We start from the raw sequence: 18,437 nt of genomic DNA, 5'->3' as shown, positions 1-18,437 counted from the left end.
GGAAACATTATTAAAGTGACTAGTGTTCCATTTCTTAAAGTGGCCAGTGATTTCAATAGGCAGCAGCAGCCTCTAATGTGCTAGTGATGGCTATTTAACAGTCTGATGGCCTTGAGATAGAAGCTGTTTTTCATTCTCTCGGTCCCAGCTTTGATGCACCTGTACTGACCTCACCTTCTGGATGATATTGGGGTGAACAGGCAGTGGCTCGGGTGGTTGATGTCCTTGATGATCTTTTTGCCCTTCTTGTGACATCGGGTGCTGTATGTGTCTTGGAGGGCAGGTAGTTTGTCCCCGATAATGCGTTCGGCAGACCGCACCACCCTCTAGAGAGCCCTGCGGTTGCGGGCGGTGCAGTTGCCGTACCTGGTGGTGATACAGCCCGACAGGACGCTCTCAATTGTGCATCTCTAAATGTTTGTGAGGGTTTTAGGTGCCAAGCCAAATTTCTTCAGCCTCCTGGAGGTTGAAGAGGCTCTGTTGCACCTTCTTCACCACACTGTCTACGTGGGTGGACATTTTTCAGTTTGTCGTTGATGTGTACGCCAAGGAACTTGAAGCTTTCCACCTTCTCCACTGCGGTCCCGTCGATGTGGATAGGGGGGTGTTACCCTCTGCTGTTTCCTGAAGTCCACGATCATCTCCTTTGTTTTGTTGACGTTGAGTGAGAGGTTATTTTCCTGGCACCACACTCCCAGAGCCCTCACCTCCTCCCGGTAGGCGGTCTCGTCATTGTTGCTAATCAAGCCTGTGTGTGTGTGTGTGTGTGTGTGTGTGTGTGTGTGTGTGTGTGTGTGTGTGTTCCGTACCTGAAGAAACCCTTGCAGCCCTCGCAGGTCATGGCGTTGAAGTGGAATCCGGTGGCTTTGTCCCCGCACACACCGCAGATCCGCGGTGCATTCCTGTCAAACTCATCATTGGTCAGAGTGGAGGTACTCACAGCCGTAGTCTCCATCACTACAGAGAAAGAGAGAGAGAAGGAAGAAGAGACAGAAAAGGAAAGAGAGAAAAAGGAACATTAGCGACCATTGACCTGCAAGGTACACCTTGGGATTAGACAGTATGTGATCTGTCCTATGACCTCCGATGGATTAGTCAGTATGTGATCTGTCCTATGACCTCCGATGGATTAGTCAGTATGTGATCTGTCCTATGACCTCCGATGGATTAGTCAGTATGTGATCTGTCCTATGACCTCCGATGGATTAGTCAGTATGTGATCTGTCCTATGACCTCCGATGGATTAGTCAGTATGTGATCTGTCCTATGACCTCCGATGGATTAGTCAGTATGTGATCTGTCCTATGACCTCCGATGGCTGCATTGTGGGTCCTGTATGTATACTGTTGAATGTGTACAGTCGTGGTCAAAAACGTTTTGAGAATGACACAAATACTAATTTTCAAAGTCTGCTGCCTCAGTTTTGATGATGGCAATTTGCATATACTCAAGAATGTCATGAAGAGTGATCAGATGAATCGCAATTAATTGCAAAGTCCCTCTTTGCCATGAAAATTAACTTAATCCCCAAAAAACATTTCCACTGCATTTCAGCCCTGCCACAAAAGGACCAGCTGCCATCATGTCAGTGATTCTCTCGTTAACACAGGTGAGAGTGTTGACGAGGACAAGGCTGGAGATCACTCTGTCATGCTGATTGAGTTAGAATAACAGACAGGAAGCTTTAAAGGGAGGGTGGTGCTTGAAATCATTGTTCTTCCTCTGTTAACCATGGTTACCTGCAAGGAAACACGTGCCGTCATCATTGCTTTGCACAAAAAGGGCTTCACAGGCAAGAATATTGCTGCTGGTAAGATTGCACCTAAATCAACCATTTATCGGTTCATCACGAAGAGGTTCAATTGTTGTGAAGGCGGCGTCAGGGCGCCCAAGAAAGTCCAGCAAGCGCCAGGACGTCTCCTACTGTTGATTCAGCTGCGGGATCGGGGCACCACCAGTGCAGAGCTTGCTCAGGAATGGCAGCAGGCAGGTGTGAGTGCATCTGCACGCACAGTGAGGCGAAGACTTTTGGAGGATGGCCTGGTGTCAAGAAGGGCAGCAAAGAAGCCACTTCTCTCCAGGAAAAACATCAGGGACAGACTGATATTCTGCAAAAAGTACAGGGATTGGACTGCTGAGGACTAGGGTAAAGTCATTTTCTCTGATGAATCCCCTTTCCGATTGTTTGGGGCATCCGGAAAACACCTTGTCCGGAGAAGACAAGGTGAGCGCTACCATCAGTCCTGTGTCATGCCAACAGTAAAGCATCCTGAGACCATTCATGTGTGGGGTTGCTTTTCAGCCACAATTGTGCCTAAGAACACAGCCATGAATAAAGAATGGTACCAACACATCCTCCGAGAGCAACTTCTCCCAACCATCCAAGAACAGTTTGGTGATGACCAATGCCTTTTCCAGCATGATGGAGTACCTTGCCATAAGAAAAAAGTGATAACTAAGTGGCTCGGGGAACAAAACATCGAAATTTTGGCTCCATGGCCAGGAAACTCCCCAGACCTTAATCCCATTGAAAACTTGTGGTCGATCCTCAAGAGGCGGGTGGACAAACAAAACCCACAAATTCTGACAAACTCCAAGCATTGTTTATGCAAGAATGGGCTTCCATCAGTCAGGATGTGGCCCAGAAGTTAATTGACAACATGCCAGGGCGGATTGCAGAGGTCTTGAAAAAGAAGGGTCAACACTGCAAATATTGACTCTTTGCATAAACTTAATGTAACTGTCAATAAAAGCCGTTGACACGTATGGAATGCTTGTAATTATACTTCAGTATACCATAGTAACATCTGACAAAAATATCTCATAACACTGAAGCAGCGAACTTTGTGAAGACCAATACTTGTGTCATTCTCAAAACGTTTGACCACGACTAACACCAATGTGAAATAGGCTACATCTCACAGACAAGAACATCAAAGTTTGTGTGTGTGTGTGTGTGTGTGTGTGTGTGTGTGTGTGTCAGGGGCGTAGGCACGGGAGCCAGGCCCACCCAATCAGATTGAGCAAAACATACACACACACATACATATATACAGTGGGGAGAACAAGTATAATATTCTACTGTATCTTAGTCCATGCCGCTCTGTCATTGCTTGTCCATATATGTACAGTGCGGGAAAAAAGTATTTGATCCCCTGCTGATTTTCTACGTTTGCCCACTGACAAAGACATGATCAGTCTATAATTTTAATGGTAGGTTTATTTGAACAGTGAGAGACAGAATAACAACAACAAAATCCAGAAAAACGCATGTCAAAAATGTTATAAATTGATTTGCATTTTAATGAGGGAAATAAGTATTTGACCCCTCTGCAAAACATGACTTAGTACTTGGTGGCAAAACCCTTGTTGGCAATCACAGAGGTCAGACGTTTCTTGTAGTTGGCCACCAGGTTTGCACACATCTCAGGAGGGATTTTGTCCCACTCCTCTTTGCAGATCTTCTCCAAGTCATTAAGGTTTCGAGGCTGACATTTGGCAACTCGAACCTTCAGCTCCCTCCACAGATTTTCTATGGGATTAAGGTCTGGAGACTGGCTAGGCCACTCCGGGACCTTAATGGGCTTCTTCTTGAGCCACTCCTTTGTTGCCTTGGCCATGTGTTTTGGGTCATTGTCATGCTGGAATACCCATCCACGACTCATTTTCAATGCCCTGGCTGAGGGAAGGAGGTTCTCACCCAAGATTTGACGGTACATGGCCCCGTCCATCGTCCCTTTGATGCAGTGAAGTTGTACTGTCCCCTTAGCAGAAAAACACCCCCTTAGCATAATGTTTCCACCTCCATGTTTGACGGTGGGGATGGTGTTCTTGGGGTCATAGGCAGCATTCTTCCTCCTCCAAACACGGCGAGTTGAGTTGATGCCAAAGAGCTCCATTTTGGTCTCATCTGACCACAACACTTTCACCCAGTTCTCCTCTGAATCATTCAGATGTTCATTGGCAAACTTCAGACGGGCCTTGCGGGGGACCTTGCGGGCGCTGCAGGATTTCAGTTCTTCACGGCATAGTGTGTTACCAATTGTTTTCTTGGTGACTATGGTCCCAGCTGCCTTGAGATCATTGACAAGATCCTCCCGTGTAGTTCTGGGCTGATTCCTCACCGTTCTCATGATCATTGCAACTCCACGAGGTGAGATCTTGCATGGAGCCCCAGGCTGATGGAGATTTACAGTTATTTTGTGTTTCTTCCATTTGCGAATAATCACACCAACTGTTGTCACCTTCTCACCAAGCTGCTTGGCGATGGTCTTGTAGCCCATTCCAGCCTTGTGTAGGTCTACAATCTTGTCCCTGACATCCTTGGAGAGCTCTTTGGTCTTGGCCATGGTGGAGAGTTTGGAATCTGATTGATTGATTGCTTCTGTGGACAGGTGTCTTTTATACAGGTCACAAACTGAGATTAGGAGCACTCCCTTTAAGAGTGTGCTCTTAATCTCAGCTCGTTACCTGTATAAAAGACACCTGGGAGCCAGAAATCTTTCTGATTGAGAGGGGGTGAAATACTTATTTCCCTCATTAAAATGCAAATAAATTTATAACATTTTTGACATACGTTTTTCTGGATTTTTTTGTTGTTATTTTGTCTCTCACTGTTCAAATACACCTACCATTAAAATTATAGACTGATCATTTCTTTGTCAGTGGGCAAACATACAAAATCAGCAGGGGATCAAATACTTTTTTCCCCTCACTGTATGCTGAGCACTTAAATTATAGTCCCACTAAGCCCAAACCAGATGGGATGGCGTATCGCTGCAGAATGCTGTGGTAGCCATGCTGGTTAAGTGTGCCTTGAATTCTAAATAAATCACAGACGGCGTCACCAGCAAAGCACCCCCACACCATCACACTTCCTCCTCCATGCTTTACGGTGGGAACCACACATCCGGAGATCATCCGTTCACCCAGACCGCGTCTCACAAAGACACAGCGGTTGGAACCAAAAATCTCAAATTTGGACTCCAGACCAAAGGACAAATTTCCACCGGTCTAATGTCCATTGGTCGTGTTTCTTGGCCCAAGCAGGTCTCTTCTTGTTATTGGTGTCCTTTAATATTGGTTTCTTTGCAACAATTCGACCATGAAGGCCTGATTCACATAGTCCCCTCTGAACAGTTGATGTTGAGATGTGTCAGTTATTTGAACTCTGTGAAGCATTTATTTGGGCTGCAATTTCTGAGGCTGGTAACTCTAATGAACTTATCCTCTGCAGCAGAGGTAAATCTGGGTCTTCCATTCCTATGGCGGTCCTCATGAGAGCCAGTTTCATCATAGAGCATGATGGTTTTTGCGACTGCACTTGAAGAAACTTCTTTAAATGTTCCGTATTGACTGACCTTCCTATCTTAAAGTAATGATGGACTGTCGTTCCTCTTTGCTTATTTGTTTGAGCTGTTCTTGCCATAATATGGACTTGGTCTTTTACCAAATAGGGCTATCTTCTGTATACCCCTCCTTCCTTGTCACAACACAACTGATTGGCTCAAACGCATTAAGAAGAAAAAGCCATATCCCAGACTGGCCAATAAAAATAAAATATTAAGATGGGCAGTCTGAGATATGGCTTTTTCTTTGCAACTCTGCCTAGAAGGTCAGCATCCCGGAGTCGCCTCTTCACTGTTGATGTTGAGACTGGTGTTTTGCGGGTACTATTTAATGAAGCTGCCAGTTGAGGACCTGTGATGCGTCTGTTTTCTCAAACTAAACACTCTAATCTATTTGTCCTCTTGCTCAGTTGTGCACCGGGGCCTCCCACTCCTCTTTCTATTCTGGTTAGAGACAGTTTGCGCTGTTCTGTGAAGGGAGTAATACACATCGTTGTACGAGATCTTCAGTTTCTTGGCAATTTCTCGCATGGAATGGTTTACAGAGAATGGTGCGACAAACAAAAAATATTCAGTCAGCGGCAGTCCTGTGGGCGAAAATAGCTAATTGATGAGCAGTCAAAGGAGAATGGCAAGAATCGTTCAAGCTAACAGGCAGGAAACCAACTGGCAAATAACGGCGCAGTACAAGAGTGGTGTGCAGACCGGCATTTCGGGACACACAACTCATCGGCCCTTGTCACGGATGGGCTATTGCAGCAGACGACCACACTGGGTTCCACTCCTATCAGCGAAAAACAAGAAGAAGCGGCTCCACTGGGAACGCGATCACCAACACCGGACAATTGAGGAGTGGAAAAACATTTCCTGACGAATCCCGGCTCCTGTTGCGTCATGCGGATGTCAGAGTCAGGATCCTGCCTGGTGTCAACGGTACAGGCTGGTGGTGGTGGTGTAATGGTGTGGGGAATGTGTTCCTGGCACACATTTGGTCCCTTGATACCAAATGAGCAACATTTCCATGCCCTGAATAATTCAGGCTGTTCAACCCGGTACTAGATGGGCGTACCTAATAAACAAAATAGACTGTATATTTTTTTATGCTCTTTATTTGTCAGTGTTCCAAATGGGACATTATTTGTATTTTTTTTACCTAAATATGCAAACACCATCAGATAGAATTCATAGCAAGCAGTGCACTGGGTTAGTCAGATTTGATGAAAAATAACAGAACAGGTGAACTGGAATGACATTCACTCTCACGAGATGGGTTGCCAAAAATAACTAACTGAAAGCCACACCCCTAATAAGTCACGAATATGACTGCATTGAGGCATATGTCACTCTGCTTCTATGGCTATATGCATCATGCCACTGCCTATTTCATTTGTTCATTTGTTAATTATCCAGTGATTTTATCAGTCAACACCCCTATATTTTTAGCTTTAATTAGCTTTAAAACAGCAACATTTTCTCTCAGCCTCAGGGCAGAATGTGTAGAATAGCATGAGATTAGCTATAACACTGCACATTTTTGTCTTTGCCCCATGGCAAAATTGCAGGAAGTTAGCTGCTTTACCCATATTTCTGGCTACGCCACTGGTGTGTGTGTGTGTGGATGTGTTTAACTATACTTGTGGGGACCAGAAGTCCCCAAAAGAATAGTAAACAAACAAACATTTTACCAAGGTCAAATGCTATTTCTAGGGGGTTTAGGGTTAAGGTTAGAATTAGTGTTAGGGTTAGAATTAGGTTTAGGAGCTAGGGTTAGTTTTAGGGTTAGGTTTTCGGGTTAAGGTTAAGGTTAGGGTAAGGGTACGGGTTAGGGTTAGGTTTAAGGTTAGGGAAAATAGGATTTTGAATGGGACTAAATTGTGTGTTTTTGTGTGTCAGAGAAGGAAGTACATTTCCAGTTGCAAATTGTTTGACGTAACGAGTCTTATTTCTTGCCCAGAATCTTATGGTAAACGCAGAACAGTGTCACAGACCACCAGTTGCCAATATCCCACAGTCACCTTTGCCAGAAACCCAAATCCACATTTGGAAACATGATGGCCTAACCCTCAGTACCTTGAACCTCCACTCACATTTTTGAACAAATGTCATTTCCAGCTTTACTATGATGTGTGTAGATGGACATGACGCAAACATTTTTCAAAGGTCAAATCTTCATCCTCCAAATGAAGACTAAAAACAGGGTAAGAGGCCACTTTATGTAGACTGGGTTGACATTTTGTCAGTAAAACAGCCTGTATCTATAATGCCATTATCGTGGAGTCTTCGATTGACACAGTGGAGAGGTGAACTCCAGTGTCTTTGTCTGCCTGGGGGCTTAGAATATTACCCAATGGATTACATTACAAGGGTTACATTTGATTACATAGTGCGCAGAGTATCTATTTCACTTAAGAGTCTTCATGAGGGGAAAAAAGCATGTCACCGCAAGAGTAGCATCCCCACCGCATGGGTATCATTTCCTCCTCCACCACCACCGAGTGAAAAGAAAGCAGAGAAAGAGATGGAGGGATGGATGGAGGAGGGATAGAGGGGAGACAAAGGAGGCTGACAATCTCAATACTGTACCAATATGAATAGAAACAAACTTACATATCATGAGCAATGAGGTAAAGAGGCAAGCTGAATAATGTAAGCTGTTTTGACAGCGCTCTCCATCACCACTTGCTGCAAAGTGAATATGCCAGAGGTGTCTGAAAACCTGGGTGCTAAACCCCTTCAAAAACACATATTGGGCTATATGTATCAAGCATGACAGAGTAGGAGTGCTGGTTACGGATCAGTTTTGCCTTTTAGTTCACAATCAATAAGATTACATGGACAGGTGGGACCTGAGATGCTTCATACATACAAATGTAAAATGTGATAATATGTGTTTGATAAGGACATTTCATTAAAGCTGGATAGGACATTGCATCTTAAAGATATTTGAGAAACATCCATTGAATATTTGATTTTTCATTAGATTAATTAGGATCCCCATTAGCAACAGATAGTTCCGACACATAACAAAAAAATACATTACAGACAAAATACTTTACAATTTACATACACTTAAAAACATTACCATGTAGTGTGCATGTGTGTACGTCTATCAGTTACACATACATGTCAGTACATACACACAACAAGTAGGTCACATAGGGGAGAGGCGTTGTGCCGTGAGGTGCTGCTTTATTAGTTTTTTGAAACCAGGTTTGCTGTTCATTTGCACTATATACGATGAAAAGGGAGATCCATGCACTCATGGCTCTGTATAATACTGTACGTTTCCTTGAATTTGTACAATACAATATATACTGTATACCGGGGTATTTGGAAATAGCCACAGGATGGTTTTTCAATAACGTTGAAACTATTTATTTGAAGTTATTACATACATTTTAATATTTGTAGCTACTTTTTAAGTAAATACCTGGAGTCAACTTATGCAATATGTTAGAAGATAAAGCAGATTGCGTTCTTCATTCCACCGGTCACATTTTTTTACATTATGAAGCTTACCGTAGTTCCCCAGAACAGTTTAGTCAAAAATGACATTCGGTAGCTCCTACCTATATATGTATAACTTTATGAGCTGTATTGCTTGACTTTGCTATTTGTTTATTTTCGTTTGTGCTCATTGCATTTTTGGCACCCCCTTTTGTACTAAGCTGGTAATACCGTAGATCCCGGGGTGAGAGAAGGACGGTATGACGATACAGTGCATTCGAAAAGTATTCAGACCCCTTGATTTATTTGACATTTTGTTACATTACAGCCTTATTCTAGAATGGAAAAAAAATCTCATCAATCTACACACAATACCTTTGGCAAACTCCAAGCGGGCTGTCATGTGCCTAAGCACTGCATCTCAGTGCTAGAGGTGTCACTACAGGCCCTGGTTCGATTCCAGGCTGTGATTGGGAGTCCCATAGGGCTGCATACAATTGGCCCAGCGTCGTCCGGGTTAGGCCGGGGTAGGCCATCATTACAAATAAGAATTTGTTCTTAACTGACTTGCCTAGTTAAATAAAGGTTACATTTTTAAAATGACAAAGCAAAAACAGGTTTTTACATTTCTTTGCAAAAAAACGGAAATGTCACATTTACTTTGTTGAAGCACCTTTGGCAGCGATTACAGCCCTGAGTCTTCTTGGGTATGACACAACAAGCATGGCACACCTGTATTTGGGGAGTTTCTCTGCAGATCCTCTCAAGCTCTGTCAGGTTGGATGGGGAGCGTTGCTGCACAACTATTTTCAGGTCTCTCCAGAGATGTTCGATCGGGTTCAAGTCCGGGCTCTGGCTGGGCCACTCAAGGATATTCAGAGACTTGTCCCAAAGCCACTCCTACGTTGTCTTGGCTGTGTGCTTAGGGTCGTTGTCCTGTTGGAAGGTGAACCTTCACCCCATTCTGAGGTCCTGAGCGCTCTGGAGCAGGTTTTCATCAAGGATCTCTCTGTACTTTGCACCGTTCATCTTTCAGCACTCACAGTGCACACAGCCCCCCAGACAGGCAGTGTTGCTGCGCAAGGTGGGATAGCTATAACGTTAGGATTCTTATTTCTTTGTACATTAGCAGATATTAAGCAAAACGGCAGAAATACTTCGAAAACAGCTACTGCAGCATTTAACTCACACGTGGCCATACTTGACTGTTCACTATATTTATGAAATGCTCACACTGTAGAGCCCTGAGTGTGACCACCCGCCAACGTGGATGGTGAATTAGGAATTTTTTACCGCCAATGCCAAAATCTACCCGCATTTGGCGGGTGTTAATTTTAGGCCCTGAACACCACCAAACAGGGGTGACAGTTTGAATAAACACTGTGACGGTCTTGACAGCTGCACACAACAATTAACACCACTCTTTACGACATGAAATGTTGGTGCTGGATTTTCTCTGGGGCACTAGTATGGCCATGTCTATTGGATGTGACACTATAAAATCTAAAGTTGTGTTACGGTGGTGACAGGACTGGGCCTTAGGGTGGAACAGTTCCATCTTCTATTTTACCCAGATTGTTTTACCGTACAGATATTGTGACACTCATCATCTGTTGTTTGCCCCCACACCCAAGCTCAACTCCCACATAGCCCTCACCTTCCACGAGGGCAGAGGTAAAGTACACACAAAGGGTCAACGGTCACAGAGAACAACAACACGCTGGGTGCACAAGGCCACCGGGAGGCCATTTTAGGGCAGGTGACTAATCGGCAAATAGTGGGATCAAAGCCTATTTATCCTTCATTAAACATAAATATGTTTAAAGAGCATTAGCCTAGGTCTATATGGTCCACCTTTATAATATGGCTTATCTGTGGCCAAATATAGATAAGGACAGTATTTAGCCTACAATATGATAATTTCCATGGATGTTATGAAACAACAACAATAAAAGCATATCATAGAAAAGTACACAGTAATATAGTCAAGTATAGCCTACTGTATAGACCTAGGCCTATAACAAAATAGTTTAAAGACTTAGGCCTTTATTATCTAGTTATAAAAATGATATTAGCGATGGCTCTGTTTAAAATATATTTAACCTCCAAAACAGGACATTCCCAATGCAAACAGGATGACAGAATGAAAATACAGTTTTGTGCAGATGAGGTTTACCAAGCTTCTTAAATATTACTTCTTAAATATCATTCTACTCTCAGAGAAAGTTCATCAATTGCGATTCCATTCGGCCTTGACAACCCATTACACTAAACTCACAGTAGCAAACAGAGCAGCTCTAAATAATGAATGAGTGCACTATTAGCGCGAATACACTGCCATTCGAGAGGCCGACACGAAACGGTGAATAACATTAAGACAAACCGGTGCCCCCATCATAACTTTCCCAGTATAGATTAATGAATATGCATATGATGTATGGTCTGGCCAGACATGGGGCCAGTATCAATCAAAGTTGGTAATATACACAGAGTATACCAAACATTAGGAACAAATTCCTAATATTGAGTTGCACACCATATTGCCCTCAGAACAGCCTCAATTTGTTGAGGAATGGACTCTACAAGGTGTCGAAAACGTTCCACAGGGATGCTGACCCATGTTGACTCCAATGCTTCCCACAGTTGTGCCATGTTGGCTGGATGTCCTTTGGGTGGTGGACCATTCTTGATACACACAGGAAACTGTTGAGTGTGGAAAACACTGCAGCGTTGCAGTGCTTGACATAAACCAGTGCTGACATAAACCAGTGCGCCTGGCACCTACACTGAACAAAAATATAAATGCAACATGCAACAATTTCAAAGATTTTATAAGGAAATCAGTCAATTGAAATAAATTAATTAGGCCCTAATCTATGGATTTCATATGACTGGTAATACAGATATGCACCTGTTGGTCACAGATACCTTAAACAAAAGATAGGGGCGTGGATCAGAAAACCAGTCAGTATCTGGTGTGACCACCATTTGCCTCATGCAGCACGACATCTCCTTCGCATAGAGTTGAACAAGCTGTTGATTGTGGCCTGTGGAATGTTGTCCCACTCCTCTTCAATGGCTGTGTGAAGTTGCTGGATATTGGCGGGATCTGGTATATGCTGTCGTACACATTGATCCACAGTATCCCAAACATGCTCCATGGGTGACATGTCTGGTGAGTATGCAGGCCATGGAAGAACTGGGACATTTTCAGCTTCCAGGAATTGTGTACAGATCCTTGCAACATGTGGCCATGCATTATCATCCTGAAACATGAGGTGATGGCGGCGGATGAATGGCACGACAATGGGCCATCAGCAAACCGCTCGCCCACACAACACCATACACGGTACAGTTGAAACCGGGATTGATCCGAGAAGAGAACCCTGCTCCAGCGTGCCAGTGGTCATCGAAGGTGAGCATTTGCCCTCTGAAGTCGGTTACATTTTTACATTTACATTTTAGTCATTTAGCAGACGTTCTTATCCAGAGCGACTTACAGTTAAGTGAGTGCATACATTTTTCATACTACACTGAACTACAGTCAGGCAACAGCTCTGGTGGACATTCCTGTAGTCAGCATGCCAATTGAATGCACCCTCAACTTGAGACATCTTTGGCATTGTGTTGTGTGACAAAACTGCACATTTTAGAGTAGGGCTGGGCGGTATACCGTATTTTACAATATACCGGTATTGATGCATGGACCAATTTGGGTTTTTACTTGACCTTCTATAATGGTATTTGAATGTTTGGTTTGTTAAAATGTGATACGCCGTGTGTAACGTCCATTTTTATAATCTACTTTGCTACTTGAGTGATCTCTTTCCACACAGACCTAGCCCCGCCCCCTATCACTTAAGGAGCGCATTTGTCATGTCAAACAACACATCATTCTATTTCCATAATTCCAACAGTTCACCCAAGTGTTTTGCTCTAAATCGCAAGTCAAATCGCAATTGCAACATTTGGTAAAAAATAAGGCCTAGATTGTTTGCCCATATTGTGCAGCCCTACATGGCAGTGTGGAAATAATCTCAAATTAGTGCAGGAAATGCAGAAATTGATGAAAATGCCAAAAATTATTTTGTGTTGAAGTTGAATTTAACAGTATAAAACAAATCAGAATGGAAAAAGACCCATTCAAATTACTTAGAATGTACAGCACCAGTCAAAAGTTTGGACACACCTACTCATTCAAGGGTTTTTCTTTATTTGTACAATTTTCTACATTGTAGAATAATAGTGAATACATCAAAACTATGAAATAACACATATGGAATCATGTAGTAATCAAAAAAGTGTTAAATCTAAATATATGTTATATTTGAGATTCTTCAAAGTAGCAACCTTGATGACAGCTCTGCACACTCTTGGCATTCTCTCAACCAGCTTCATGAGGAATGTTTTTCCAACAGTCTTGAAGGAGTTCCCACATATACTGAGCACTTGTTGTCTGCTTTTCCTTCACTCCGCGGTCCAACTCATCCCAAACCATCTCAATTGGGTTGAGGTCGGGTGATTGTGGAGGCCAGGTCATTGATGCAGCATTCCATCACTCTCCTTGGTCAAATAGCCCTAACACAGCCTGGAGGTGTGTTTTGGGTCATTGTCCTGTTGAAAAACAAATTATAGTCCCACTAAGTGCAAACCAGATGAGATGGCGTATCGCTGCAGAATGCTGTGGTAGCCATGCTGGTTAAGTGTGCCTTGAATTCTAAATAAATCACAGACAGTGTCCCCAGAAAAGCACGCCCACCCCTCCTCCTCCATGCTTTACGTTGGGAACCACACATGCAGAGATTATCCGTTCACCTAACATGCATCTCACAAAGACACGGCGGTTGGAACCAAAAATCTAACATTTGGACTCATCAGACCAAAGGACAGATTTCCACCGGTCTAATGTCCATTGCTCGTGTTTCTTGGCCCAAGCAAGTCTCTTCTTATTATTGGTGTCCTTTAGTAGTGGTTTCTTTGCAGCAATTAGACCATGAAGGCCTGATTCACGCGGTCTCCTCTGAACAGTTGATATTGAGATGTGTGTTACTTGAACTGCAATTTCTGACTCTGGTAACTCTAATGAACTTATCCTCTGCAGCAGAGGTAACTCTGGGTCTTCCATTCCTGTGGCGGTCCTCATGAGAGCAAGTTTCATCATAGTGCTTGATGGTTTTTGCTAAATTTTCCGCATTGACTGACCTTCATGTCTTAAAGTAATAATGGACCCTTGAATGAGTAGGTGTGTCCAAACTTTTGACTGGTACTGTATGTGTTGCCACCCTAGGGTAACACATTACTCATAAAGTACATTTTGAACTTTTATCATTCAAAATAAAATACAGTGATATGATATTTTGGCTATATCGCCCAGCCCTATTTTAGAGTGCCATTTCATTGTCCCTAGCACAAGGTGCCCCTGTGTAATGATCATTACACATTACAGCTTCTTGATATGCCACACCTGTCAAGTGGATGGATTATGTTGGCAAAGGAAAAATGCTCACTAACAGAAATTTAAACAAATATTTTGTGCATATGGACATTTTCTGGGATCTTTTATTTCAGCTCATTAACAATTACATGTTGTGTTTATATTTTTGTTCAGTATACTACCATACCCCGTTCAAAAGGCACTTAAATCTTTGAATGTCACACATACACAATCCATGTCTCTATTGTCTCAAGGCTTACAAAACCTTATTTAACATGTCTCCTTCCCTTCATCTACACTGATTGGAGTGGATTTAACAAGTGACATCGATAAGGGATAATAGCTTTCACCTGGATTCACCTGGTCAGTCTATGTCATGGAAAGAGCAGGTGTCCTTAATGTTGTGAACTCAGTGTCCTTAATGTTTTGTGTACTCAGTGTATGTTTATACAGTGGCTTTGCTTACACAACTACTGCCAACTCACAAACAGGTCGTAGTACTACTGTATGACATGTAGTCTAACTGTAATAGGAGTCTACCTGCTCTGTTTACAATACAAAGCCTTCTGGGATTTCCCTTGGGAGAACAACGTGTATGTTTATGCCAATGAAAGAGCAAATCTCACTGGATCCAATGCTGGACAGATAAGGGAATGGAGCCTGTCTTTAACTCTGTTATGCTCCCAGTCCCAACTGATTTATAGACAAGGCACATAAGATGTGGACGTTTGAGAACTGAAATACTGGTGGTTGTTGTTACTGCATATCCGTGGATATCCTGCAATATTTGGCTGTTGAGACTTCTGTTTTTATTTATTGCTGGGAATTCACTACAAATCTGTTGGAATCTTGGTCAGGATGTTGATGTGCTACTGTCTGCATAAATACTGAAATGCAGCGTTTTATCATGGAATAGAGTCCTGAGGCTACTTAGTGCTGCCTGGTGGAGAGTCCCTACTGGTTTCTACTGCATTATCACATGCAATTGTATGATACCTACAGCTAACTGACATCGATTGCCATCATAAACAGAGCCAATCCAACTCAGGGATAGGTCAGGGATAGCGATGAAAATACCCCACTACACGTTGTGGAGGTTCAAAGATAGAGACGAGTGTATCTTTGGTTTGAGTTAGCGAAGCATTGCGTAATTTATATTTTAGTCATTTAGCAGACACTCTTATCCAGAGCGACTTACAGTTAGTGAGTGCATACATTCTTTTTTTATTTTTCATACTGGCCCACCGTGGGAATCGAACCCACAACCCTGGCGTTGCAAACGCCATGCTCTACCAACTGAGCTACATCCCTGCCGACGCTGGGCCAATTGTGCGCCGCCCCATGGGACTCCCGGTCACGGCCGGCTACGACAGAGCCTGGATTCTAACCAGGATCTCTAGTGGCACAGCTAGCACTGCGATGCAGTGCCTTAGACCACTGCGCCACTCGGGAGATCACTAATTGGGCTCTTGAACGTTACATTGCAGAGATGCACAGAAAGTGACACACTTAGAGCGACTGCCTGGGATCTTGGCTTGAATCTAGGCCAAATAGCTACAAAAGATAAAGTAGCCTTACTGTCATCTATATAAAATGTGTCACGGTCACTTCGTGTCACACATTTTCTATTTGATTGGCGAGCTGCTCTGGGTTAGCTCAGGTATATCTACAGCTCTTTAATAGGTGGGCACTGGGTCTGTTGGAGACTAGACTGACACCAACCCAGTTTGAGAACAGCGTTAAAGACACACACTGTAGGATTTGATTCCCACAGAAGAGTTGGGCCGGAGTCCACCAACAAAAACAATATTCCAAGATGCATTCGTAATCCCAACAAAGAATGTATAATTTCTGCCTGATAGACTTGCAGTATGTGGTTGGTTGGGTCTCTGAGCCTATAGGGAGGAGGTCAGAGACCTGGCCGTGTGGTGCCAAGACAAAGGAGATGATTGTGGACTACAGGAAAAAAAAGAGGACTGAGCACGCCCCCATTCTCATCGACGGGGCTGTAGTGGAACAGGTTGATAGCTTCAAGTTCCTTGGTGTCCACATCACCAACGAACTATCATGGTCCAAACACACCAAGACAGTCGTGAAGAGGCACGACAAAGCCTATTCCCCCTCAGGAGACTGAAAAGATTTGGCATGGGTCCTCAGATCCTCAAAAAATTCTACAGCTGCACCATCGAGAGCATCCTGACTGGTTGCATCACCGCCTGGTATGGCAACTGCTTGGCCTCCGACCGCAAGGCACTACAGAGGGTAGTGCGTACGGCCCAGTACATCACTGGGGCCAAGCTTCCTGCCATCCAGGACCTCTATACCAGGCGGTGTCAGAGGAAGGCCCTCAAAATTGTCAAAGACTCCAGCCACCCTAGTCATTGACTGTTCTCTCTGCTACCGCAAGGCAAGCGGTACCGGAGTGAAAAGTCTAGGTCCAAAGGACTTCAACAGCTTCTACCCCCAAGCCATAAGACTCCTGAACAGCTAATCATGGCTACCCGGACTATTTGCACTGCCCCCCCACCCCATCCTTTTTACGCTGCTGCTACTCTGTTAATTATTTATGCATAGTCACTTTAACTCTACCCACATGTACATATTACTTCAACTACCTCAACTAGCCGGTGCCCCCGCACATTGACTCTGCACCGGTACCCCCCTGTATATATAGCCTCCCTACTGTTATTTTATTTTACTTCTGCTCTTTTTTTCTCAACACTTTTTGTTGTTGTTTTATTTTTACTTTCTTTGTTAAAAATAAATGCACTGTTGGTTAAGGGCTGTAAGTAAGCATTTCACTGTAATGTCTGCACCTGTTGTATTCGGCGCATGTGACCAATAAAATTTGATTTGATTTGATTTGAACACACTAGAAGAACCCAAATTGAAAAACAGCTGTTAGTTTTTTGTTAAGCAATAAATAGAGACAACATCTTGGAATCAATCACTTCCATTGCCATGAATAGTCACTCTCATGAATACCTTCGCCTCTCATTGGTGTGGTCAAAGTGGAGCGGTCAATGTGGCATCAATCATTTCACAGCCTAGTGGAGAATCCAAGATAACAACATGGTTGTGTACCAAATTACATCCCATTCCCTTTATAGAGCACTACTTCTGACCAGGGCCCATAGGGTTCTGTTCAAAGGTAGTGCACTATATGGGGAATAAGGTGCCATTTAGGATGTATTCCATCTCTTGCACCCCCTTGAGCTTGACAGTAGGATTTCCTCCCACACATAAACTGCATTGATCCAAACGTTAATTCATACCTCCATTCTCTAGAATCCCTTCATCTCATTACAAATGAATTGTGAATGAGACACAGGGACACAGTACTCCTCCGAACAACTCTACTATTACTTCAATGAGATATGAGATGACTTCTGGGTCTGCGTCCCAAATGACACCCTGTTTCCTGTATAGTGCACTACTTTTGAACAGCCAAGGACTGTTGTTTCTCTACAGGGACTATTGGCCTGAGCCTTCCACTTAAGCTGCTGCCCTCTAAATGGCCTCTCACTGTTGACAGCCAGGGAGAGGAAGTGGCGGCCCATGGACTGCAGCAAGGGCAGAGCTAGCGTAGGAAGGAGAGAGAGTGAGAGAGAGAGAGCTAGAAAGAGCTGAAGAGAGAGAGAGACCCACAAAGAACTTGAAAACAAATCACATTTTTTAAAACTCACATACAGTTGAAGTCGGAAGTTTACATACACCTTTTCCAAATACATTTAAACTCAGTTATTCACAATTCCTGACATTTAATCCTAGTAAAAATTCCCTGTCTTAGGTCAGTTAGGATCACCACTTTATTTTAAGAATGTGAAATGTCAGAATAATAGTATAGAGAATGATTTATTTCAGCTTTTATTTTTTTCCCCATCACATTCCCAGTGGGTCAGAAGTTTACATACACTCAATTAGTATTAGGTAGCATTGCCTTTAAATTGTTTAACTTGGGTCAAACGTTTCGGGTAGCCCATTCCTCCTGACAGAGCTAGTGTAACTGAGTCAGGTTTGTAGGCCTCCTTGCTCACACACGCTTTTTCAGTTCTGCCCACAAATGTTCTATAGGATTGAGGTCAGGGCTTTGTGATGGCCACTCCAATACCTTGACTTTGTTGTCCTTAAGCCATTTTGCCACAACTTTGGAAGTATGGTTGGGGTCATTGTCCATTTGGAAGACCCATTTGTGACCAAGCTTTAAC

The 18,437-nt window shown here is 43.4% G+C and overlaps 1 protein-coding gene across 4 annotated transcripts in view; it reads right to left on the bottom strand.

Annotated features, from left to right (window-relative positions):
* The window catches only part of LOC121578020 (vitamin D3 receptor B-like), a 120,189-nt gene that overhangs the window by 56,964 nt on the left and 44,788 nt on the right, over positions 1–18,437 (bottom strand). For all 4 annotated transcript variants that reach the window (XM_041892060.2, XM_041892061.2, XM_041892062.1 and 1 more), the window contains one exon: positions 810–957. In XM_041892060.2, the coding sequence (XP_041747994.1) occupies positions 810–957 (148 nt within the window). The remainder of the gene's footprint in view (positions 1–809; positions 958–18,437) is intronic.

Source organism: Coregonus clupeaformis, chromosome 12, assembly GCF_020615455.1.
Source record: "Coregonus clupeaformis isolate EN_2021a chromosome 12, ASM2061545v1, whole genome shotgun sequence".
NCBI classification, from domain to species: domain Eukaryota; kingdom Metazoa; phylum Chordata; class Actinopteri; order Salmoniformes; family Salmonidae; genus Coregonus; species Coregonus clupeaformis.
The sequence above is the reverse complement of the archived record's forward strand: the minus strand, read 5'-3'. Positions and strand labels throughout refer to the sequence as shown.